Source organism: Betta splendens, chromosome 10 (assembly GCF_900634795.4).
Source record: "Betta splendens chromosome 10, fBetSpl5.4, whole genome shotgun sequence".
NCBI classification, from domain to species: domain Eukaryota; kingdom Metazoa; phylum Chordata; class Actinopteri; order Anabantiformes; family Osphronemidae; genus Betta; species Betta splendens.
In genome coordinates, this window is record NC_040890.2 from 16,571,733 (window position 1) to 16,598,176 (window position 26,444).

At 41.1% G+C, this 26,444-nt stretch overlaps 1 protein-coding gene across 6 annotated transcripts in view; it reads right to left on the minus strand.

Annotated features, from left to right (window-relative positions):
- The window catches only part of fam13b (family with sequence similarity 13 member B), a 41,738-nt gene that overhangs the window by 3,319 nt on the left and 11,975 nt on the right, over nucleotides 1–26,444 (minus strand). For 2 of the 6 annotated variants that reach the window (XM_029164906.3, XM_029164905.3), the window contains exons 3-23: nucleotides 24,904–25,116; nucleotides 22,534–22,746; nucleotides 22,092–22,269; nucleotides 21,811–21,955; nucleotides 16,253–16,380; nucleotides 7,794–7,838; nucleotides 6,181–6,276; nucleotides 5,768–5,900; nucleotides 5,405–5,502; nucleotides 4,915–4,963; nucleotides 4,688–4,817; nucleotides 4,315–4,386; nucleotides 3,675–3,948; nucleotides 3,441–3,582; nucleotides 3,149–3,230; nucleotides 2,375–2,560; nucleotides 1,650–1,858; nucleotides 1,383–1,466; nucleotides 1,116–1,211; nucleotides 643–998; nucleotides 60–161 (exon numbers count right to left, since the gene is read on the minus strand). In XM_029164906.3, coding sequence (XP_029020739.1) covers nucleotides 60–161; nucleotides 643–998; nucleotides 1,116–1,211; nucleotides 1,383–1,466; nucleotides 1,650–1,858; nucleotides 2,375–2,560; nucleotides 3,149–3,230; nucleotides 3,441–3,582; nucleotides 3,675–3,948; nucleotides 4,315–4,386; nucleotides 4,688–4,817; nucleotides 4,915–4,963; nucleotides 5,405–5,502; nucleotides 5,768–5,900; nucleotides 6,181–6,276; nucleotides 7,794–7,838; nucleotides 16,253–16,380; nucleotides 21,811–21,955; nucleotides 22,092–22,269; nucleotides 22,534–22,746; nucleotides 24,904–25,069 — 2,984 coding nt within the window. In that variant the 5' untranslated portion in view covers nucleotides 25,070–25,116. The remainder of the gene's footprint in view (nucleotides 1–59; nucleotides 162–642; nucleotides 999–1,115; nucleotides 1,212–1,382; nucleotides 1,467–1,649; nucleotides 1,859–2,374; nucleotides 2,561–3,148; nucleotides 3,231–3,440; nucleotides 3,583–3,674; nucleotides 3,949–4,314; nucleotides 4,387–4,687; nucleotides 4,818–4,914; nucleotides 4,964–5,404; nucleotides 5,503–5,767; nucleotides 5,901–6,180; nucleotides 6,277–7,793; nucleotides 7,839–16,252; nucleotides 16,381–21,810; nucleotides 21,956–22,091; nucleotides 22,270–22,533; nucleotides 22,747–24,903; nucleotides 25,117–26,444) is intronic. The other 4 variants (XM_055512618.1, XM_029164907.3, XM_029164908.3 and 1 more) reach the window with 4 other exon arrangements.

Consider the following 26,444-nt stretch of genomic DNA (forward strand, 5'->3'; position numbering starts at 1 on the left):
TCAGTATATACTATAGTAGGACACACACTATATTATCCTGGGTGAGTATCTCCATTTACCTTCCACTGTGCTGATAGAAATCCTCCTCAAACTCTCTGATAGACTTCCGAAGTTTCTTCTTCTCTGCTCTGGCTTTCCAGAGCTGTTCCAGCAGCTCTGGCCTAGAGGATGATGGGGAAGTATGAGGACACAGGTGCAAAACTTAAATCAGTGAGAAGGAAGCATCGTATTTTGGAACTGTGTCCTAGTGTGTTCTTATTTACAGGGGACCGTTTCCATGTTGACCCACAAACAGAATTAGTCAGAAGGGAAAAGGAGGACAGGAAGTGGACTGAAGGCGCGTGAGGGATCAGCTGTGGGGATCATGTCCAGAGACGTAGAAACCTGAGCTAATGAAGAGGATTACAGTGTCCTCAGGTCTGAGCTCGGTGACACACAAACCTGCTTTCCTCCTGCTCGTCTCCAGTGTGAGCTTCAGTTAAATACATTCTAATGTGGATCAGCCATTCATGTCTACATGTGAGTCTGTTAGTCACTTTGGCGCAACAATAAAAAAGTTAAAATAAAGATAAACAGGAGAATGTAACATGTTCCGTGGGCTTGACGAGTGCACGTGAATCGTGTGTGTTGCAGCTGTCTTACATGGACGAGGCGTTGGAGCTGGAGAGTCTCAGGTCCAGTGCCAGCCTTCCTGACCCCTCCTCCAGCTTGGCTCTCATTGAACAGTCGTTCTGTGTTTCAGACTGGTTTTGACTCTTCGTTGGCTCGTCCATCTGGGTCACTAGGTCGAGGGCCATAATAACCTCAGAGCTCTGCATTTCTCCACCGCTGCTCTCTCCCTCCTCCTCGTCCTCCTCCTCTTCCTCCTCTTCCCCCTCCTCCTCTTTGTCCTTACGCTCATCTTCCTCCTCTTCTCTGATTTCCTCCCAGAAATGAGCAGTTTCACCCTCAATGATTGGCTGGAGGGTCTGGCTCCTTCTCTTACTAGAGGGGGACACCTGGGTGAGAGAGGTACCGTCAGTAATAGCAAATGTGCTAAATGTGATCAGATGTTCCCAAACAGGCAGTTTATAAGTAACATGTACAGTCGAGTAAATGTAATAATGTGTACGTACTGTGACAGGTGTGATGCTGACTCTAGTGAGCATCTGTTTGACCAATCTGTAGCGATCATAGAGAGGTTTTACCACCAGACGCTCCTCTCTGGTCACCTGAGGATGGAGACCTGTTAGAAGGTGTGTGTGTGTGTGTGTGTGTGTGTGTGTGTGTGTGTGTGTGTGTGTGTGTGTGTGTGTGTGTGTGTGTGTGTGTGTGTGTGTGTGTGTGTGTGTGTGTGTGTGTGTGTGTGTGTGTGTGTGTGTGTGTGTGGTCTATTAACTCACAGGTCGACCGTGCAAGTCTTCATAGTGCAGCAGGTTCTTCTGTAGCACTGTCTTCTCGCAGGACAACTGCTCTTTGGTCATCTTCTACAGAAACAGACACAGTTAAACATGTAATCATAAATTATGCAAAGGACTTCTGCAGGTGTAAAACAACATTTTTATGAATTACAGTTTGTACAGAACACACCCTGAATTAACATGAACATTATCAAAATCCTGTACTGCAGCATTGGTAGCAGCTTGAAGAGCCCCCTGTGAGGCACTCACCTTAATGTCATCAGGCCAGCCATCCTCCTGCCTCTTCCCTTTGACCCTGCGCTGAATCAGCTCCAGTGTTTCCTCCTTAGTGGGATGCGACTCCTTGACCTCTGTATTATAAGAACCATGATCCAGCATGGAGCCGAAGCTCTTGGGCAAGGTGTTACTCCGAGGGCGAGTCTGGGGGCCAAGCTCAGATTCCGTGCGGTGTTTGGCATCTGGGGAGGAGGAAAAATGAAAGAGAGGGTAAGTATGTATAAAGTATGTAAAGTAGTACCACGGGCAGTGGTTGCAGAGAGAGCTAAGGAAATCCTGAGGTAGCTTAAATGATGACCAGACATGCAGAAGTAGAACAGAAAGCTGCCACAGTTCAAGTGGGCCAATCACAATATTAGGAGAAAGAAGAACATGCTTGGATAACACGCACAACATCGATGCACTTATCAAACCTGTCCTAAACAACATTCTTTCTACTAGAGTAGAAAGGGTCTTTCTTTTTTTACTTCTCTTCTTCTAATGGATTTTAATCCACGGTTCCTTTTTAACTTGTCTAGACAAAATTGAAATATTGTTTTCTTTCTCACATAACACTTCCCGTCAGACACATTTCCAATGCCAACATGCTGTTTCAACAGGACTTCAACAAAATCACAAGCAAGTTGCTCTCCCAATGTCTCCTCATTGTGACTGTCGGTAGTGTATTAATGTCTACTTACTGAGGGGTTTGTACTTACTGAGGTGAAACAGTCTAGAGCTCAGGCCTGAGTAGGGGTGGAGCGGGGGGGTGAGTGTGTGATGGGGAGGTGAGCAGATAGAGGAGGAGGAGGCAGAAGGGGAGGAGGGAGCATGGTGGCGTCTGTGTGAATGGAGCAAAGCCTGGTGCCTCAACGTGCTTCTGGGTAAAAGGTGGTGCTGGCGTCCTGGTTGGCCGATCAGTCAGTCAATCAATCAATCAATCAGTCGTTGGGCGATAGGAGGAGGAGGGAGGAAAGCGGAGAGGGGGTGTTCGGATTATTGTTTTTCAATTCTGATTTGAAACAGAGAAATGTATCGGCCACTGTGTTCTCCAAAAAGGAGCCGTCTCCTCGCAGAGGAGGACAGGTCTCGTGGAGTTTGTTCAGTATGATGAAACCATGAGTGTAGAAATCCAATTCTATATATTCTATATGTACTGACACACATGCTTTGATATTTGACATTCCCAAAAACCTTGTTTTATGTGGAAATTCAGCTTCACCTTACTGAACGTACCCCACGAGTGATAAGATTGTGGGTTCACAAGGACGCATCAGCACATTAGAGGGTGTGAGCCACGTCAACCCTGACATGTGCGTGTTGGCTTACGTGTATTAAACATGCAGTGTTGTTAAAAAAGGTCAAAAGGTTAAGAGTGAGGAGGGTCAAGCTGTCCAGCAGTGGAACAGGATGGCGCACAGATACTCTAACCCTGACACACACACACAGACACACGCAAACACACACAGTCGCCACAAAGCAACTAGTTGTACCTTTAATCTGCCTGCGGATCTTTGTGAGGTCAGTCATCCACTTTAGGACCTTTGGGTTTGATGCTTTGTCTCCATGAGAGGGCTGCACAGAAGAGGAGGGCGTGATGAAGAGGAGAAGGGAAAGAGGGAGGGATGATAGTTCAGAGAGAAGATCACAGCAACACTGCAGGATGCTCAAACACCAAACAGAACCACACTCAGGCCGGTTAAGAATCAATGAATAATAACAAAATCATTTAAAAAGGTAAGAATGAAAGAATCAACTGATATTTTATGGCAGGTTAGTGTTCACCTTGTAGTTCATCTCTTTTTCAAACTGCTCTTCATACTGTTTGATTTTCTTCTTCAGGTGCTGAAGCTTCTTGGTGAGTTGATGAGTCACTGAATCGCCTCCTCTCATCGCCTCTTTGGAGCCGAATGACGCCCGCCGAGGCCTGCGAGTAACGCACCACAAAGCAACTTTTGAGCTCTGCCTTGAACCAGAATAAACACCTGCAGCAGTGATAAACTCTTCTCTTCATTGTACCTCTGCGTTTTGGTGGGTGATGTGGCCTCTGGGTCCTGCAGAAGGAACCTTTGGGAGCTGTGAGCTCCGAAATCAAGAAAGCGACGAGCCAAAAGGTGGGGGTGGGAGCGAGAAGAGGACGGGGAGGCATCCTGTCCTGCTCCTCCCTCATCCTCTTCGTCGTGCTCCTCCAAGGGAAGCAGGGGCAGAGGAACCATGCGGCCGGCCAGAGGAGAAAGCTGCGCCTCCCCATTCTCGTTATCATCCTGCCAGGATTTGAAAGCAGGGACCGGGTCTGGAAAAAAAGAAAATAGAGATAACAGAGAGGTTGGAATAAAATGAATTTAAAATTAAAATTTAATTCATAGGGAAGAAAACGATAACATGGAAACATAAGCAATCTGCAATTATTTTCTCCTTTGGTAACCTGATTAACTCTTAAGTCTGATTCCTAGCCTCACACTCATGACCTGAGAGAAAATGAGGAAAATGATGAGACGTGAGGAGCAGCTTACAGGTAGATGTTAAGTTTTAAGAATATTTTAGAACTGTTTCTCCTACAAACCACCATCCCAGAAAAACAGACGTATCAGTAAGAAAGGACGAAAGGAAGGATGGGTAGGACTGATGTAGATGTGTGGGCACACATGAAACCACTTACCTTGGCCTTCTTTTTGCAGATGCATACATGAGAAATCTATGGGAGGGAGATGGAGATGGGAGGGGGGTGACGCTGTTCGCATGGAAGGAGGAAAGAGAAGAAGGAGCAAGGGCAGATCAAGAGAGAGAGGGAAAGTAGAGAAGAAGAGAGACATTTATTTACCACTGTTTTGAAAACCAACAAATGAGGATAAGCAGAGATTTTCCTGGGACATTTTTCTGATGGCCATTAATTAAGGAAAATATTAAGGTTCTGTCATTTCTATAAAATGTTGATGATTTGGTGACTATATATGTCTCAAGATAATTATATTTAGTTACAAATAAATGTATTCTGGCTCATCCATAGTCTGCAAACACATGCAGGTTCCTACCGTCCCATTGGTTGTCAGGGAAAAGCTGGAGGTGGGGGTTATGGCCAGAGGATGGTTGGCATGGCGACAACTGGTTCCTGTTGGTCTTGCTGGTGTTGGCGTTCTGATCACAGCGGCACTGACCCGAGTCCTGGAGCAAAGTAGGGAGGAGAAAAGGGTCTCAAACAAATCAACGTAAAAAGAAACAAGATTAAAAAAACATAGTAGTCCCACACATTTCTACTTACGCATGTTATAATTTGAATCTGTTCCATAGAGTCAGTTTGATTCTCCTGCCTGAAATGAAGACGAAGAATGAAGAAGAAAAGTATAATACACATACAAATATATAATGTTGTGACTAATATGATTAAACAGCGTGAATCAGCATGGCCTGAGCCATCTTGACTATTAGACAGTGCATGACAAATCAACAACAGCAGCTGCCTGTTATCAGCTGGAGGTGTGATACAGTATGACGTGCTGTACAGTACAATGCTCATAGGGCGAGCTCTGTGGTGAGAGGGACAGAAAATAAATATCTGCGACTTCAGATGCAAAGTTGGTTAAAATGTTCTAATTTCTAAGCTGGGAAGAATTTTTTTTCTAGTGAGTAAGAAGGTCTTCTTTCAATACATTACATTGTTATTCACAGACTTACATAAAAGACTATAAGCCTAAAGTGTGATCTATATAAATCACTGTAGAATGAGTGCTTGGGTGAACGTGTCTGTTTACCTCTCATTGTTGATGTTGTTCTCAGCGTCTCTGACCGTCTCTCCATCCAGGTCCATTCTTACGCTCTCCTGCAGGGCGGCACCAGAGTCCAACGAATCCTTAGGCAAAGCAGCATGAATAGATTTTATATAAATAATACAATCAGAATTTAGTTGAGCAAGCCATTTATTCTCTGGCCAGTATTTAGAGATTTGGACCGAGACTATTGTTTAAATAAGTGTGAGAGCCACTGAGGCTGAAAGGACATAAAAGGGTTTTGATTTCCTGCATGTATAATTGACTGAAAACTAAATGAACCAGAAGAAGTTCCTGAAGAAAACAATGATGTATTGTATTCCTGAAGAATAGCTGTCACCCACTTACTCGTGAGTCGGTCTGACTTTCATTCTGTGTTAGCAGAATCTCCCCTTTGGTGTCACAGGGACAGTCCTCAGGGTCAGTTTGATGCTCCTGGTCTCCATGGCAACGCTCATCTGCAGGCTCACTGGGACTTACCCTAAAAAAATAACATAATGTAAATGCTACAGTCTGATCCCCTCCCCATGTAAGTGTACTTAATATTGTCCACTACTGGTTACTACAGTATATGGCTGGAGTTTACTACAAAAGTCACTGTGACTTTAGTCAGAGAAATTCACTGCACACTTCTTTTCCACCGACAGGTGCAACAGCCAAGGTTACCAGCAGTGTGTGAAAAGGTTTAATGCAAAAAGGACGTTTGCATAGACATGATTTGAATGGGTTCGTACTTTGCTTGTGTGTGTATGCACACTCACCGCTGGCTGTCGAAGCTGCTGAGGTCTTGGTCAATGGGGGTTTTTAGCTCAAAGAAGTGATGCTCCACTGCAGCTCTAATGGTTCTTTGAATTATCCTAAAAAAACACACACAACATTGAAATGAATTAAAAAAATGTTATCAGGATTTCTGTGTTCACACAACAACACATGTAATACTTATGATGGAAACGCTCTCTGCTTATTTTATTGCTGACTGCGCCAGAATAATTTATGTGCTCCTCTGCTAAATTATGCTGAATCCAAAAAGCTTAATGAATTCATTTCTGGAACTATATAAGCTTCTACATTTAATCCCACCAGTCACCAGGTTTTTCCAGGGGATAGAAATTCCTCCAATGACAAATTAAAACGGATGTATTTATTCCATGCTTGCCAAATATATCTGGCCATGACATGGATATGTTCCGATGAACATTGTGAGAACCTAATAGGCACAGATGATTCTATTGAAGTCCTTATTAAGTCATAACCTGGTCCTGTTCTAAAGCTAAGGAGGGAGAAGAGAGGAAGACATTACGGCCTATAAAAGGTAACAAAGACGAATCTCCGCTCCACAGACTCCATTGAGACTTGACCATGTGTGCGTGATCATATTGTACCGCCTCCCATTTGCCCCGCGGCTACAGCAGACCGTTAGCTTTGTCTTTCCTGCAGCTTCGACACAAACAGAAGCTGAACTGAGAACCAACTCACCAACCTCTGTCCTGATGAATTTTACTCCATCTCCTCCGTCACCTTGTTGTCCTTATGTTTCTATTCTATAACACCTTTTAAAGCCCTACCACACTCTTCACGGCGAGCAGGAGCGATCTAGAACGGCCATTAACACATAACTTTAAACTGGGCAAAGTTACCTAAATCTGTCCATTTAAGGCAGTAACTCACAAGGGTCCTGAGCTGGTAGCAAATAGATGAAATATCAGCCAAACACACACCCTGGAGCACAATGAACCAAAAGCTCCTTTGGCCTGAAGCAGCAACTCGTCCCGCTGGAAGCTCCAGCAATAAAGATGATCCATCACACAAACACAGTCACTTCCACCATATAAACACTTAAAGCAGTAAAAGATGAGGCGCTTGCAGGCTCACATTCACACACACACACACACAACACACACACAGAAGACAATCAGTGTGTTTTGTGCGCTTTTGTATTCAAAGTTTTGAATAAATTCTACTCCCACCACTAAAGGCCTTATGAACACATTGTTCCAGTTGGATTAAAGTGAAGATGTTAATCACAACCAGAGACACAGTCTTATGGCTGAGTATGGGCTAACTGGAAATGTCTGTGTATGAGGTCCATCTCAGTTCAGACCTCTTTGCAATCTCATTCTTACATGCCAAAAATATCTCAACACACGAAGCACAAAGTCAGCGCTGCTACTTCCTCCTTATAACTTCCTCAGACCCACGGACTCACTCCTGTTGAGCTGCAGACCCGACCCGACAAAATGATCTGCAGTTCCTTTGTGCAGCTCTCGCTTCGTCTGCATTCATTCGCGAGTTGCTGCAGCGTACGCATGTAAGTTGGCACACAAACAAGTGTTCGTAAGAGGATACGTGTACTCCTGAGTGTGTGTGGACTTACTCAGCAGAGTCAGCAGGCAGGATGGATATAGGAGAGAGGTGGGAGCTATAGAGAGGAGAGAGAGGCAAAAGGACAACGCGGTTAGAACATTGTGTACACCTCGACTCCCTACCCGGACTAAATGAAACCTTATAGTGTGGGTGTCGGACAGCAGAAGTCTAAACACAGAACAACACACAGCACATACAGTGTGCATCACGTATAAAACGAGAGGGAGAACGGGAAAGAGCAGCTGAGTGTGTTCAGCAGCAGGTGAAGAATAATGACGCATGTTTGTACGCTTGCTTCAGTTTCTTCATATGAAAATATCAAGAAATGCACCACACACGCATGTGCACACACACACACACACACACACACACACACACACACACACACACACACACACACACACACACACACACACACACACACACACACACACACACACACACACACACCTTCATAGAAGTGAGGACCAGCCAAAATGTCCTCGCTTTGTCAAAATGCCTTTACCTTTGTGTGTGTGTGTGTGTGTGTGTGTGTGTGTGTGTGTGTGTGTGTGTGTGTGTGTGTGTGTGTGTGTGTGTGTGTGTGTGTGTTGGCGCCTCTGGTGTGCCCGTTGATTCAGCAGTTGGCCTCACAACGACGCGGCCGCAGCAGCTCTCCCGTTTTATGTAACGTCCCGACACATACAACACAAGGTTGTTCACACTGTGCCAAAGTGCAGGAGCCAGTCTCAGATAGAGTCTGTGTGTGTCTAACTCAGGCACTCGCCTTACTAAAAAAACAGAGGCACAGGTTATGCAAGCTGTGTGTGTTCGTTCTCCAACACCGCGCACGCACGCAAGTCAATGCAGACTGAATTATTAATGGCTGATAGAAAACACTACTGTGCTCCATCGTTATTCATTTCTTTATTATTTCTGTTTTCGTCATCTTTCACTCTCATGCTAATGTTCCATCTCCTTTCTACCGTCACACTTTGGGACTGTAACAACTGTGTTGTCTTCTCCATTTCATGTCATCTTCTTGATTGTACCTGGTTGTTATGGCAACAGACGTTCAATCCATAAGTGTTACCAAACAGTGGTTCTAAGACGCAAAACATGAAAACAGACATTTAAGCAGTTGACGTGCTCCCCGTTCTCGCGTCACATGGCTGAATGAACACTAAAGCTTTAATTGGCTCACTCAGACCCTCGCAGGCTCCGCTGGCTGCGTGCCAGACACCTTTGATCAAGGTCACAAAGTCATGTCCATGGAATCAAGCTAGCTTTGTTGTGGCCTTGGGATTGTTCTTTCCTTCCCTCAAATACCTCAGCAGCAAAGATAACATCAGCCAACGCTGAGCCCTGGAGACCATACGTGACAACCTTCACAGACCTGGAGGACATTTTCTCACCCTTTTGCCAAACTTCACTTACCTTTCTACAGAAAGCAGGAGTGTCCTCCAGGTGAGTCAATCACTGTGACATTGTTATACAATAACAGTCGTAGCGCAGCCCTCTGGAATATTGTCAGGGCTTCTTCCAAAACAAGTCCAAGGTTTGTTTAAAGCACACATGCAAAAGCGCCAAAAAGCATGAGCTGGCAATTAAAGGCTTAGCTCTGAAAAGTGCTCAAAGCAGAGTTCTTTAAGTCGGATTAGATCGGCTCCTGCCGCACAGCCAACCTGCAGCAGTGGCCAAAGACAGAGCTAGGAGGCTGATAACATCTTAGGGAGTCACTCCTTCAGCCAACAGTCTGCGGCCAGTAATACTATAAAACCTCAGAGTGACCTAAGTAGGCAGCGACTGGGTTCTGTTAACGTCACAGCAGCCAACAAATGACTGACGGATGACTGATGCCACGTTCTGCCTGCTCACTAAGGGAACCGGCCTCATGCTATCAGTCATTAAGGAACTCATTAGTCCATTACTTTTTACCTTCACATATTATCTTACTATATGGAGGAAATGTGTCACATCAGACTAATCTGATGACCTTAGAACAGAAAAACACCTCAGAGGTGGATAGTGTTTAGTAGCAGTTGAGGGAAATAAAAATATAACCTGAGTAGTTTCTACATGACACTAGACACTATGTTGTGGTAAAGGCAGTAATCTTTAACACCTTTATAGCGACTTGAACATTCTGATGTTTTTAGTGTGTACTAAGCCATAAAAGACCAACATAAACACAGTTTTGTTATATATACCAGCAATTTTTGCTTACACATTTAACCCTACCATATTGGTGGTACAGTCAATGATCCGTCTGTAAACTTCATGCCCAAGTAATTACAACGTTTGGCAGTTTCATACGCTCATTGACTGGTTTGATTATTGGATTTTATTTCTACCAGTCTTCAGTACAGTCAATCTAACATGTTCTATCTGCAACAGGCATGCGAGCTGTCTATCTGTATGTTGTTTGTCTAAAACGTACTGTTGTGTAATCAACTAGTCTAAACTGATGGATAGGGCAACAGTATCTGTCAGTAACATGCATGTATCCTGCAGAGCTAAAATGCTGTACCTTGCATTGGTGACCTTGTCTCAGCTGACCGAGTCGTGTAACAAAACCATCTGCTGCAACAAAACCGCAAACTAGGCAGCAGCAGCGCCTTGAAAAAGAAGCATCCAAACACCAGAGACGATTAATCTGGCTAGAAACTAAGCAAACAAAAATACAGTAAGAGTGTGTGTGTGTGTGTGTGTGTGTGTGTGTGTGTGTGTGTGTGTGCGTGCGTGCGTGTGTGTGCGTGCCTGTGCACGCCCGTGCGCGTTAGTCGACAGAGGCGCTGTCAGCAGACCTGACTCTGCTCTGTTCACACTACTACAGTCTATGCATCCACCCACGCACATACTAACACACACCCACACACACGGAGGGAAGACATCTCACTTTGCAAACTTACTTTAAACACGTTTTTTTCACACTTCCTTCCTTCACACAACAACACACAGAAGCAGTAGCATTCATGGAAGTGTGCGCACAGAATCATAAGCATCATCTTACATCTCATAAACAGCTTTTCCTGCCACTGAAACTATAAACGTTTATAGTCCCTGATGTCAGGGCCAAGAATCTCTCACAATCTTAACAGATGCATTAAAAGCTTTAAAACAGAACCAATTAAAGTAAACAGATTTCAGATCTGAGCATATTTCCTTTCAAAACAATGGTTATTCGTTCTCTTCTGCTGCTTTTCACCAACAAAGCATTAAACTCTCCTTCCTCGGCGACTGGCCATCTGACACTAATGACGCATTTAGCTTCGAGTCATATGAAGGTGACAAAAACTGCAGATGAATAGAATCTGATACATTTAGCACATTAATAACTGGATGAAAGTGTGAAAAAGACAATAGAGTTTCTATTCTAATAGAGTTGTCGTTATGCTGATGAAAGTTGGAGCCATTTTCTCAGCATAGTCCAGGATGCAACTAAAGATGACATCAACAAAAAATCAGGATCAAGAGGACTAACAGATTAATCTACTTCTTGTTTCAGCTACTTTGCAGTCAATACAAACATCTGAAGCACTGTCTGGATTTTAGCACTCCTTTATTTCCTGAATCTAACAAACCAAACAAGTTTCCAAATCTAAAAAGCTTAGTCATGATGAGAATGTCGTGAAAATGCCTTCTAATGAAGGACAAGCTCCAATAAATCGCTGACACATTCCCAGCCAGGCTCCTCATACTTGGATTGCATAACATGATCTCAGCAGGCAAGTAAAGCCATGACCCTGTTCTTTTCATCTTCTGCTGCTCTGTTTCTATTCCTGCGGAAGAAAAGTCACCGACTTCCTCTTCTCATTCATCTTTGATCTCTTCTTGCTAACACAAACAACAGTCCGGCCTCATTTCCCCTCATTCTTACATTTATAACAAAGAAGTGGAAAGTTTTAAACATCCCAACTTTCTAAATTCTAACATTCCTCCAAGCTTCTCAGCAGAATCCCATATTAGCCACACATTACTTTTTCATTCAGCTGTTACTGTCTTATGGTCAGATTTACAGAACCCAGATGGTTACCTCTGCAGCAGAATGTCACAGGCCATTCTCATGTTTCCAGCTGTTTTCTCTATCTGTGAAGTATCCTGGTTTGTTTGTGTCGTTTTTTCCTCGGTAGGCGTTCCGGCGTGAGGGCTGTGTCTCTTCCTCTGCCCAGTAGCAGGTCCAGCCGGTTGATTGAATATGCAGTTGAGACGTCAGCCTTATTTTCAACCCGACTCAGCACAATTTCAGTGTTTGTCTTCGTTTTGTCCGTTAACACCCTGCCACATCTCTCATAGCGCGATGCAGCTGTTCGGGCTCGTTATCAACTCTCAGCCTCCCAAGCTCCTCTCTTGGATTCAGTGGGCAGGTTATCCCAGTTGAGCACTTTGAGGTGCCAGCGTCAGTACCAGCAGGTTGAGCAGCTGTGCCAGTGTGTCTCCTGGGTGCATTCTGTGCTGTCCTCTAAATACGCTTGTGCTACTGAATGAGAGTGTGTGTGTGTGGCTGTCTCACTCTGTCTGTAAAAGCGCTGCAGTAAACATCCAGAGCCCTCCTCAAATATATGAGCTTCTGATGTAACCAGGCAACAACCCCAGGAGCACCAATAGGATGGGAGAGGTAGATGTTGGGAACCAATTGTGAAGAGGGAATAAGACCTCTGAGCGAATCATGAGGGAGAAAAGAGGAGGAGGGCTGATTTCTTCGGACCACTCTGTGGCGACTATAAACTCAGCAATTATTACAGACGACCCAGTGAGCTGTGTAATGCTGTGCACACACTGCGTACATATACACAAGACGCAGAATCTTACAGAAGACAACTCTCACATCGAAACACCTGCAACATAAGGATAAAACAAATATGGGAAATGAAAGTGTCCATTTTTAGTTACATCTGTTCTGTTTCTAGGCTTCAGGTTTTTATCTACCGTTGATTTTTGACTGCTGCTGACAGGGACAAGAATATTCTGATTTTAAACCCTATTAAGCCTGCAGGAACTTTAGACATGGTCCCTATCTCACTGTGTAATGAAGGCAACTTAGCCAGAGTGACCACTAAAACAGCAGATGCAGCCTAAAACTATCTGTATCAGTATCACAGATAATGCTGAACAAATATTTGAATAGTGAACACAGATTCTACATGGAAGAAATAGCCACACAATGGCTCACGCTAAAATTAGAAAACAATTAGTCTCTAGAGATAAAAACGACTCCACCTACAAAATGAGCACTTCTTTTTATCGGAGAATGAACCAGGATGAAGCAGGAAGGAACAATGTGCAGCTGCTTCTTGGTCTTCTAACAATCACACTGCGTTTCCTAAAGCTAAGGTACGCAACAGTTTTAAATAATTCCCACTGCAGAGAGGTGCTTTTGACGCCTGCTGTGACGCCAGACAGCACAGCACAGACGAAGCGCCCGGCAGGGCAGCGCAGAGTAATATCATGTCTCATGCTAACACCAGCTCACGTTTCATTATGTTGCTTCAACATTAAAGCATCCAGACGGCATATTATATACACACAGTTCAGTTTTAAGCTCTGCTATGTTGCCGTCTGGGGCACGCCTGTCTGACATTCCAAACGTTCCTGTACAAAGTAAATAATGAGAAGAAACAATAAATGTTATGTAACCTCAGTTTGGCTGTAATCTGACATTATTGCTACTTTTTGCCAATCTCTGATTTTGTGACTAACACAAAGCAACAGCAGTGGCAACATGTTGAAACAAAGATGCTTCCGCAGCATGTGGGACAGAACTGGACATCAGCAACCGCTCTCCATGATTATTTAGGAACACAAGTGCTATTTAGAAGGTCCGATAAGAGACCAGCACCAGAACCAACGGAGAGAACCGATGCATGTAGACCAGCGCTGCTATCTAGGTCAGTTGGTATATCACATTACACCCTGTACCCAGTGCTGGTGCCCAGTCCCCACAAAACCACCCAGTACTGGAAACAGGGCCCCCAGTGAGAAAAAACAGGGACCAGAGAGAGAGAAGAGGGTTTTGTTGCAGGGAGATTATCAAGTGCATTACATTTCATAAATACATTACAGAGCAGTTGTAAACTGCACTAATGTGCCTCTGTTCACATACTGTACTTATGTACTTTGTGTTCCACTTTTCCCGCTGTAGGGCTCAGATCCACCACCCACTACTGTACAGACCTGCACGCTTTGAAGTTATATTCAACAGTTTAAGAGGATTCTATGAGACCAATCTCAAAATGCTTGTAAAACTGTTCTGTGCGTCTTTCTGTGCTATGAATCATCAGATGCCACAGTACATACAGTGCTAGAGAAAAAGGCGAAACACATTGGTGAGTGGCTCTGCAGCTTGAACATTACTGCCACAAACAGGAACCAAGCCACACATCAGAGTCACACGGGATCCTGTTTGCAATACAAGACAATGCATACGTCAGTCACACAAGCATTGTACCAGTGTGCGCTTTTTATCTAATGTATTTAGATGCCATCTTTCGACTTGACCTTTTCCCTCCTGAGGTCTGTTATTGAGTTTTCACTCACACTGAAAAATCAATAAGTCGTTCAAAGCAGGGACACTATCTAATTGTCCCACCCTCTCATGGCCTCCTGTGCCTCCTGTGCCCTCTGATTCTTTGTTCTCTGCATGAATCTAGCCCTTCCTCCTGCTCCTCTCCTCCTCACTAGGGCCAGAAGTACATCCCAAGAGCTCCTCTTCATCAGTCTGCCAAGAGATTTCAGTAACTTCAAGAAAAATACTTTCCACAGATGAGAAATACTGATGGTGGAACAGGGGAGAGAAGAGAAATACCGGGGATTATATATAGATCTGAAATGAGCAAAGGCTGTCAACACGTAAGGTGTGTGTAATGGCTGTCAGAGTCTATTAAGAGAGCCCTTCAACAGCCACAGAGGACAGACCTCGCTGTCTGTCAAGTGCTAGACAAACAACCCAGCCTCAGTTAATATGCTGAGTTACAGGAACTTCCTCTATATTTTTTGCTGTCAGCAGAGTTAACTTCAAAAATGCACCTCTAAGCTGATGTTTTTAATGAATAACAAATTGAATGTTAACAAAAACAAAACTGAAAACTGCTGCTTTTTTTGTACTTTTAATAATAATTTTTGTAGTACTCTTAAACCACTTAAATACTAAAATATTGCTACGGTATTTTAGTAATTAGTTTTACATATTCTTGTCAATATTGAATTGATTTAAGTGACAAAACATATGACAAGCCACAGGATCATAAGGAGGGGTCTGTTTTTAGTGAGTCGAATTCCCATGACCTGCAGACACTAAAGCTAGTTATCTCCTTGACAAGGCCAAAGAGATAACAACTACAGACTAGCCGTGGCTAACTGAAGCTAATACCAATTAAAAGAATCACTTAATACCTAAAGATCAAAATAGTCTGGACTGTTGGCTAATTTAACTAATTTGCTGCTTGTAACCTTCTCATAGCTCCATCAGCCATAATTTAATCCTTGAGTAAAGTATCACAACAGCTGTCACACAGAACTGTCAAAAAATATGTTTCTTAACTACTGAACCAATTTGAAACTAAATACTTTTTAAAAATTTTATGAATTTATATGAGACCGAATGCTGAACTTTGCTATTCATGACCTTGTATCAATAAATAATAATATTAGACTCTGAGACAGTGGGCTGAAAAATAAGTAAATAAAATTAAATACAATTAAATAAAATTAAATAAATGCTGGCACCTTGTGTAAAATGTGTCAAACATGAAGCCTATTTTGTAAATGTTACCCTTGAGGTTTAAGGCACGGGGATGAGTACAGTAATGAGTGTGGGTGGATTATGGATTACTGTCTGTAATCCAGTAGGGCAGGTCTGGCAGCATGACCTGGACCCACATGCATACAGCAGCACATCCTAGTCAATGTGGGCCAGTCAGGGTTAGTCAGCTGATTTATGTCACTGCATCATTTTCCATGTATATTTAACACTGTACAAGGTTTTGGATTACAGGGAAAATGTAATCCAGGATCTCAAGGTGAGACGCAGCAACAGAGGAATAAAATGTGTGAAACAACACAAACCTAACATAAAGTACAAGTAAAGTAAAAAATGTAAAATAAACAAGTGTCTATATTGTGGTCAAAGTGTAGCACTCAGTAATTGACTTAACAGATCAGAGGAACTTTAGAAGACCTTGGTGTTACTACAGGCGGATTGAACTCTGCTTCTTCAGTCTGGAAGGAGGATCGTTATCTTGTCTAGTGAGCATCTGTTGTGTGTATGACCAGCTACAGATCACACAGGCCAGCGCAAAAGCTGTTCCCTCTATGTCTTGGTGTAACCAAGTAAAAATCGCTCTAACAAAAGGATCATGTTCTCATTATGCTGCTGTCCACAACATCACAGACTAACATAACAACCTCCCAATTCCACTCTTACTTGCTGTTAAACACGAAAATGGTTTGTGTTTGTGTCTAATAATGTAAATGTCAGCAGTTGTTTCTCACCTGGCTGCAGAGCTCCCGTCAGTATTTGTGCACTGCACTGAGTCGGAGGAGGAGGGACACTCCTCGCCGTCTTGAGGCAGCTCTTCGCATTCTGCCTCACACTTCTCATCATCCAACAGCTCTGTGATCTGTAGACACAAACAACACCGACGAAAAAGGTCACGACTAGAAAAATAATCATGTAAAGGCTGCCATGTTTAATCAAAGCCCAAGTAGAGTTAACACTAATAAAAAAATAAGTGCTCCATACAAAATGAGAGGATTTTTATTTAAATAAATAAATGATGAGCTCTGGATTAAAAGCAATAGATCCTAAAAGTTTTCAGTTTCCAGAATTTCATAGTTTTCAAAATACGACATGTTGGCTGTTCATCATTTTAAAGGCCATAGTTCATTCAAAGGTTTACTTTCATTATGTGGCTACAAGACGACCTTATCTGATAGATGTTTTGAGAGCTGTGACCTTTTAAAAAGCCTTTTGATGTTTGTAGTTAATTTTAACCATCTATGTTTGTAGGATTTATGTAACTGGAAGCTAAATATTAATAATCTTTAATCCCTCATGATCAAAGCATTAAAAATAAAGAGGGACAATTCAATTTTTTTATTTGTAAACAGTTTAGATCTTCATTTTTCTCTCATTCATCAGTGGCGATTATTTGAATATTAACATCTTAGGATAAAGAGGATTTGAAAAAGGCATTCACCGAGTCACAAGACGTGAAGAGAATATGATAGGCAACTTTCCATTTGACCTCTACATGTGGGTAAATCAAAAGAGTAACACATTTACATCAAAGACAGTGGGGGAAAAAAGAGCCCTTAAAGAAAAGCATCCCAGCAAACAGGTGGAGGACTGAGTTGGGTAAGAAAGAGAAGGCGGTGAAGGGTTTAAGGAAGGGCTCAGTCATATTATTTTCAGGTTGGCTCAGCAATGTACCCATGATGGTCACGTAACATATTATGTAATACAAAAAGTAGACCTGATACAATGCATATAAACATAGTGTAGTTTTAACCTTTAAAAGCATACACTTACATTTCGTAATGTTTGTCATAATGTCAATTTTAGCTTTACATTTGTTTATGTAGAAGTTATATTTTTATTGTGTCATCTTTTTCAACATAATGACTTAAATATCTATGTAGAGAATATGCATGAGCATATTTTAATATTCTGTCAAGGTCACAGCCAAGTTACGAACTTAGATATGACTGTAGAAACCAAAGTTCTCCTGAATACATCCATTAACATGCAGGAGCAACTAAGGTTGAACTTACAACTGTCCTCTGGGCTACTGGCCCCAGTGGCACGAACAGAGCAGTGAATATGATCAAAGCTGGGCTTTATTACAAAGACTTTTAGATGATGTAACAACATTAAAGGATAAGAGTTGTTAAATCCTCAGTCAGGATGACCTGATATTGTCATTCACAGGGATAGAAATATTATCCACTTATTTAAGACTGTGTTAATCATGTTAAGCTGCAAATCACCCACTTTGAAAAGTTGCTGTTTGTTGCTGTGTATTATGTAGATAAGGTTTCACTGTGCTGTTTCATGTTTGTGTGCCAGAGTACAAAGGCAGGACAGGAAACGCCCTGGAACAACAGTCTTGACCTTGGGCCTGTTTTAGGACCAGACCAGAGACCAGAGGATGGAAAAGTGAGACAACAACAAGCTTCAATGAAATCATACGTTTGGCTGTTGTCCTGCCACAACAATGGCAAGTTGATGTAGCAAATGCTACATTAAAACCTTTTTAAATTATTATTATTATTATTATTATTTACTAGAAATATTTAGCAGTTGGGAGATAGAAGTTTGACAGTGATTTTGTTACTGGTGTTCTTTTATAGGTGACACTCTAAATACAAGACTACCAATATTAATCTACTACTTTTGCCCTCTAGGTTCATTTTCCTGTATGCAGATGATGTGGGTGTTTGTGTGTCTAACTGTTGGATGGTATACATTTTTATTTCTTTTTGCTATTTACAGCCAAGGCTGAGTTAGCATCTCTCTAAAGTAGTGATATGGCTCAGGTCTGTGCACAAAGCAACCACTGAACTAGCAAAGCAAACACTAGTTTAACAGGCTAATCACTGGCAGGATCAGGGACACACAGACCTACACGACATTGTTACATCACAAACTTATGTCAATATTGTATCGACCTGTAGTTTTTTTTAGTTTCTGTCTTTTTTTTGTTCTGTAATGGGTACATCATGGCAACGGGACACAGTGACATGGATATTGACCCGAATGGTATTTCCAGAAGTGGTCACAGGAACACAAGGCTGCTTAGATATGATAATTGAGACTTACCTTTATGTCTGTTCAACATGTTTGATGTTGAAACTAAATTAACTAAAGCAAGTTCTATTTGATTGATACTGCTGATCATTTGAGAAAATAAAAATCATCCACTCATGTTGACTTGTGTCTTTAGTTGAACAACACTCACAATTGTGTTCATGCTCTTTATGTAAAAGGTCCAAACTGTTCAATTCTATGTTTCTCACAGTGTTCTTCCTCATCCTTGTGTGTGTGACTGCACTGTTTACTTCCAGGAGTACCACTAGAGATAAGCCCTCTGGCCTAACGTTCCTGGAGCGAGTGGGTGTGTGATCCAGCTTTTTTCCTAACCTCCAAATGTGTTGGCAGCAGTTATGTAGACATTCATATTCTCTCCAACAACTCATGAAAAGCAAATAGGGGCTGCACACTTTTAAGCTCTATGTGAAAAGAAGAAACCTGTGTTTGCTCATTCTATGTCCCCTTACAGAGTTGCTGCTGTCTTGACCGCTCCATCCCAAGTAGGTTATGTTTACTGTGACTCATCATATAGGTGTAGGTAGCATATAGACCGCTGCTCTCTGAGGAATACTTCATGACATCACCTATATTTAATGAACTCTCTCTGGAAAGAGGGCTCATCTTCAAAAGAACTTGACTAAGCTGACGCATATTAAATAATATGACACAGCCTGTGTAATTCCTCTGCAAAGGTTAAAAAGTAAGAGGCACTAAGCCATTAATTAAATGGTGTTTGATTGCTGGATTCCAAGCTTTTGGAAATGAATCAGTGAAAACTATTTGAAAACAGCTGGTTGTGGTTGGTTTCCTCAGAGGCTGGATATCATCAACAACCAATGTCTAGTTCTTTCTCACAGTAAAACTAACAGGCTCCAAAACACAAGCATACATGGGACCACTCTTAACACTTTCATGTTCACTACATACTGGTCATAAATGGGTTGCTTCCTAATCCGCAGGATGTGATGTGGTTATGCAGAAAACTTGTGCTCATTACTGAACGCACAGAAAGGTTCAACATTCTCCTCTCTGCGAGACAACGGCTCTGTGAGTTCTAAAAACTAGAATCTAGTGGCATTAACGAGCCTCAGCATAGCAAGAATCCTGCTAAAACAAGAATTCTGCTCATTTTGACCAGAAACAAAATGCTGCCTCAAAGTTTGGACAGAATTCGCCTAAATACCAAATCTATATTTGACTTATGAGTGCGTTAATAGTGTATTTTTAGGTTAGAAACAGCCTTACTCCATCTGTTCACAGCACTCGTTACATCATCAGTAGCTGGGTCTCCTTGTTTCACTCTCATCATTAATCCCCCATCTTCCTGTCTGCCTCTCCTTCCTCTCTCTTAACCACCCACATTCTTGCCCTCTCCCTTACATAAGACACAGGGAGAGATGCACAGATGATTTGTCTTCACACATCTCTCATAGTTTTTCTGCTTGTTGTTCTTCTTCTGCTGTCCCAGGAATTTTATAACCTCATTGATCTGACATCAGCCAATAAATGAAAAATGGGACATAATGGCAGAATGCGAGAAAAACTCAATATGAGTAAAATGGAAAGTCAAGGACGCATGGGGAAAAAATTTCTACTTTAGGATATTATAACAAGAAAAGTTTCAAAATAATTGGTTTTCTTTCAAGAAGCACTGGTTCTAGGAGACCTTAGAGTTTCCCTAAAGCGATTTCACAGATAATGACTTCAGAAATACAAGATTACAAAGAAAGCCAAAAGAAAGCAGTGTTTTTCTACAGTAGTGCAGAGTTATCAACCAAGACACTAATAAAAGGAAAAGGAAAAAAAGTGAAAGATCCGTTTTGAAGTTCCTGTGAACAGTGTAATTTCACTCTCCTGGCTACATCTCAGGCCGATGACTGAAGATTTTCATTGCCACATTTCACCATCATCTTTACTACTATCTTACGGCTGAGAAAACAGATCAACCAGCAGCAGGAGAAAGGTTGCATCCTATTTTCTTTAGCTAAGCATTAAATATTAAACAACGACAACAACCTGAAGGTTATGCACAGCTCAGCTTGTGGCTTGTCATGGATGTAGCAGCAGGTAACAAACGCTGTGTCTCCATGATGTGAAGAAGCTTCATTAAGTGCTGCTACGTAAAAAGTTACTTTTTAGTGGCTGTGACTGTTGCCTCAGAGCCAGAAGGAGCCCAGGAGTCTCTGTTGTATACAAGTTCTCGATTAGTCGACGAATAATCAATGACTAATCAATCAAAATTAATGATTAGTTGCAACCCTACATTCTACCCTCAAAGGCAACAGGATTGAAGAGTAGAAAATAGCAATAAAGCCTTGTGTCATTTATTTGACATGTAATAATATAGGCTGTAAGTAAAACATTAATCCAGCTTCTCTTCGTTTGGCTGATGACGAGGTTGTGTTGCTGGGCAACAGGGGAAATTTTGAGTTTGTTAAGTCTAGTTACATTCTCTGTGTTCAGTGTAATACAACAAGCTACCTTCTGTGATATAATGTGTCTTAGTTGATAAAAAAAAAAAAAAAGAGGAAATGAACTCCTGTGTTGGAAAAAAAAGGTATTCTTCAATAGCTTGCATATTAGGCAAGTAGCTGATTTCCTGTTATTTAGTCTGAGACAAATAACAAAAAATGGTTTAAGCGTACTATATTTTTTCTTATAGGAGGATTTGTCTGTCTCTTGTTCTCTGCGACGACCCTTTAGGAATTTCACCCCTGACCCTAGCTGAGCAAAATTTCACATTCTAGTTTCTGAGAAGAAAAAAAGTCAGTGATAAAGAACATTTGGATGCTTTGTGCAAATGGATCACAACTGCTATTATGTCAGGAATTTAGACTGTGATCTTATGTATTCATATTCAGTTTCCCCACGATCGTACAAAGAGACAATGTGTTGATTCTTCTATGTTCTGCTTTGTCTTCTTTTGTTTATTGTACAAAGTCTGTTCTTTTATGTGCAATCAGTGTCAGCTGATCTTAGTCATTCATCATACAGCGTGAGCGTCTACAGACTGTAGCAGTTAACACAGATTGCTGTAGAACTAATAACTACACAGAGCCCTGGGGCTGAAGAGATGATAAAAATAGATAAAACTAGGTAAGATAAAACTGACCCCTGCAGCAAAACAGACGGATCTCAGCAGGAGTTAAGAATGAATGAGTGAAACTACATTATACTGCAGAAAATGTGTTGTTAAGTGTATCATTTTCTATATACAATAAAAAGAAAAGGGCATTACTTGTTCATTGATAGAGCTATAGTCGTTAGTGGTGGAGACGTCTTCGTCATCTGAGTCAAAGAGACCCTCCTGGTTGTCCAACAGCTCAACCAGGATTCTGCTGACAGACTCCTGGTCCCGGAGGTCCTCTCCTTCTGTCGACAGACTGCAGACAACAGACAAGATGCTGAGTTTGGTGCAAGTTAATACACCCATGTGGGAGAAATGTCTGCAATATTACAAATAAGATATATATGGCAAAACTGACTTCTGTTAATGTAAGTTATTGTGTTGAATCTTACTGGAAGATGTCTGGTCCAAAGACGGCGGCCAGTGTTCCGATGTTCCAGCTCTCCTGCTGAAGTGAAGCCACGCTGGCCAGAAAGCGGCACAAAAAACGAAGCAGGCCATAGTTCAGCTGGGGGAGCTGCTGCAGCAGGTACTTCAGGTTTCTATACAGCTCCTCTTCATTGCTGTAGTCTAAGAATCAGACATCAACTTGTGAATGAATGAGTAATGAATGCAGTTAACTTTTACAATCCCATACGTGTTGTATGAGATAATTTCAATGCACATCAGCAATAATCAAATTTATCCATGCTTCACTCAGCATAGACAAAAGGTGTAGAAGCTCAGATTGACATTCTTACTGGCAGCCACACATAAATCAGTAGAGTGAGTGAAAGGACCAAAGGCAAAAAAACAAACAAACATTGGAAATGGAAATGAGTCCCCGTCACACACCTTGGTGCAGCTGTAGTATGTGTCCCTGTATTGCTGTGGGGATTACAGGCTCAGGAAGCTCCTGCAGGAAGAGTCGGAGCAAACTGACCGCTGACGCCAGGTCTGCCTCCTTCTCCAGCTCCACCTCTTCACCTCGGTCATAGCACTGACGGAGCCAATCCACCCTCTCTGCATTTCCATTAACCAGGAAGAGTCCCTCCAGGTCCAGATGACCTGATGACACAAACGCCAATAGCTACTATCAGTCACAGTAACTAAAACAAACTATAAAAAGTAAACTTAATACATCAGCTATGCTTGTCTGCCTGTTTTGCACCTTCAGTAACTCAGACTCAGACTTTTGCGATGCAAGAAATCCACATCTTTTTGTATACTTTTACTTTGTGCGCAATTAAATGTTGACCATAATGCACTCGGCTCCATATGCTATATTACCGGAACCCTTTCAGTTAGTCTAGTTCATGGCATATACTGACCACCTGGTGCATACAGTGAGGTCACATGATAGTTCTCAACTTCGTCACTCGAGCCTCTGAAATCAACATTTTCATACATAGGATTATACAAAAAAATATTTGCGATTCTCCAACTTTGTGAAAAAGGCACCTTTAATTGACAGAGGATGAAAGGAAATATGACTATAATGTATTGATATACTGTCTTTGTTTTGCATCCATAAAAAGGAACCAGGCATTGCAATGGAGCCCATCTTATGTAAGGGCAGCATAAGCCCAAAAGTAAAAGGATCTGTGTATCAGCATGGTCTCCTTATCTGCATGAAGAAACAGGTCTCGTAAACAAGCACGAGCTCACTGATGGTAATCACCTCTAAGTGCGACAACATCGCTAAGTGTTGGTGATTAAAGGATGAATCGACAGCACAGAATGTCCCATCAAGGCTTGGACAAGTTTCATAACACTTTTTGTTTATGTTATTACATTTTTTCTCCTTTGCATCAGAAGCTTTTTATTCATTCTGTTTAATGCTATGTTTTGCAATTATGTAACGTGTTGTTACATGAATCAGACGTAAAAAACATGTTTGATGATGGAGATGTTCTGCTTATACAACTACAGTTCCTATTATATATATATTAGCAAACTAACTAGAATCCTTGGGGTTTTTTGCATATGTCCCTAAAAGAAATTCATATTGTTGTTTTTGACAGATTCACTTTACACATAACTATAACATATTTAAGTAACTTTAAAATAGATGCTCAGAGTAGCTGTCTAAATCACATAACAAAGAGGTTAAACTAATTTAGAAGCCTTCTTTAATGTGTATATATATATATATATATATATTATCATTTATTTTAAACTCCTGCTTCCATTAAGATCTCAAGCATCCTGTGCAACTTTAAAAAACAGAGATTAAAGCCTTTTCACTGAAAAACTTCTGAACTGGCAGAATTGCCATAATTAATGTGACAGCAGAGCCCGGAAGGATTAAATCTTATTACATAACTGCATATGGTCGATTTGGTCTGAGGTCACATCAACCGCCAACCTGCTTCAGAGAGGTAAGGCTTTATTCGAGTATTTAAATCAACATTTAGGATTTTAAAATAAAACAAAAAAAAAATCTAGAAAATTAAGCCTGTTCTGTTTTGAAGCTGCGGTTGATGGACCAGTTATGTAATACTGAATGAAGAGGACCGTGTTTGTCAGTGCATTCAGAGTTCATCTCATCACCTAACCTGGAAGTCTGCTAAACAACATATTTGCTTTATCGTGATGCATTGGCAGTCACGACAGGTGGAGAATGGCAGGGCGTGTTCGGGAGAGTGAGACATCACAAAATGCAATCAGCTGTAACAGACTTCAAAAGATGAAAGAGACACTAATTGTGGAATTCAAAGCAAAGACGCGCTGTGGCTGGTAAAAGATGTACGACCACATGTCTTTGTTTTCTACAGTTGTGTGCATTTGAACAAATCAAATTTGATGATGTTTAACCCTGATGCAACTACATTACATAAAAAAAAGATTTAAAAGCCTGAAAAACTAAAAGTAAACTAAATTAACCACTTGTTTAACATTTTTCTTGGTATTTACAATTAATTTTATTACTCATCTTTTTTAAGGAAAAGTAGCAAAGAATAAAATGGAATAATGTCTTTCTGCAAAAGGAAATGTGTCACCACAATTACCACATATGTGGGTGTATATGAGTAACATGAATATACTGTAACTCGCTACAGGTTATTATAAGACATCTATATTTGTGATGTGTTTATTGTGATGTCATAGGTAAAACCAATTAATGACAAACAGTCACACAACTGAGGCAAAAACATCAATACGTTAATGAATGCTTTTATATATTTAGCATTTTGAACATCGATGAGTCCCCATCTCACTCACCATGCTCCTCAATGTAGTCAACGATGTGTTTCACTAGTGCAGGAACCTCATGGCCACTGATTGTGTGTGTGCGTGTCACCTCCTCCAAAGGAACGCCAAAAACCCGTGTGGTGCTAGCTGCGCTCCCGCCCTCGTTGCCTGGCAACGGTGACACGCTCTTCCTCATGGCCTCCTCCTCCTCCTCCTAAGAACAACCACGCCAAGACCTTACGTCTTTGGAAAGAAAAAGAAATGCGGAGGGAGAACGATGAGAAAGAATTTAAAAATTCAAACCAGAAGAGCTGTAGTGAGCGTTGCATGAATCTAGTTTTCATCTTTAGTAAATGTAATGTTACAAACCAAAATAAACTAATTAATTAAAAATTTCGCTGAAGCAATCAGCATCCAGAATAATCATGTGATAATAAAATACACCAATTGAAATATATTAATTACGCAAAGAATTGCTAGATTAGCCTAAAACTAACACAACTGGTGCCTTTACAGATGAAAATGAAAAGGGTGGTTAAAATAGTAAAACCTGAAAGTTTTATTTTATTATAAAAGCATGATTTACTATAAGCAACTGTCAGTGTTTTAACACTTATCAAATTATCTGGTACATAATTGGCCATTCCTAAGGAATTCAATTCACGTCTTGAGCATCTGTTATCCCCTCTGTCATCACTTTGTCTTAGTTGATGTACAAACTGAACATCAATAGTTGCCTCTGGTAACAGAATAGAAATCAATGCAAAGAAAAACAAAACTCTGCAACATCACTTCTAATGGTAGGCTGGTGAGTAATCCAAATGCAAACAGTGGCAGATGGTGTCCAGTCTACTCATCGTGGGAGGACAAACATCGCCAAATGTTTATCAGAAAATGTGTGTTTGTTCCAAATGAATTAAGCTTAAAGATTGTCTCAAATAACAGACCTATTAATAATAATTATAAGATGAAAAATTACACACACAGACTCACAATCATGAAGGTATTATAAATATTTTTCAATTAGGTCAAACTAACAGATTTCTTTTAAGCCTTAAATTATTACTTTATTAACAGCAACAGCTTCTATGAAGGCACAGAAACACAGGCCACCCACACAAACCCATAAAGAGTAGCATTGTGTGGTTGGACTGGATTTTAAAGCTTTGTTCTAAGAACTTAGAATTCACTTGTTTGAAGTGATCAGATGTTTGTTTCTTTTACATGGAAGATAACACTTGATAACATTATAGCAACTTGCTGTGCCATTTATCATCAGGTTTGTTATTTAGGACGATGTGAGAAGCAATATTCTTCTTAATGACTTTTATTGAGAAGACATAATGACATTCAATATTCAACTTGCTGCATCATAAGTGAATAGAGTCCTTTGGAATTAAATATTTGCACTTATGTAACAACAAAGAACTTAAGTGTAAATTTAGGATTTACAAGGTAGTTGGATAAAAATATTAGTGTAAATCTAAACAAATAATGATTTTTGTCACAATTTCCATTCAATTTAAACCACAAATTTATAAAAATTCAATAAAACCATTTCGAACATACAT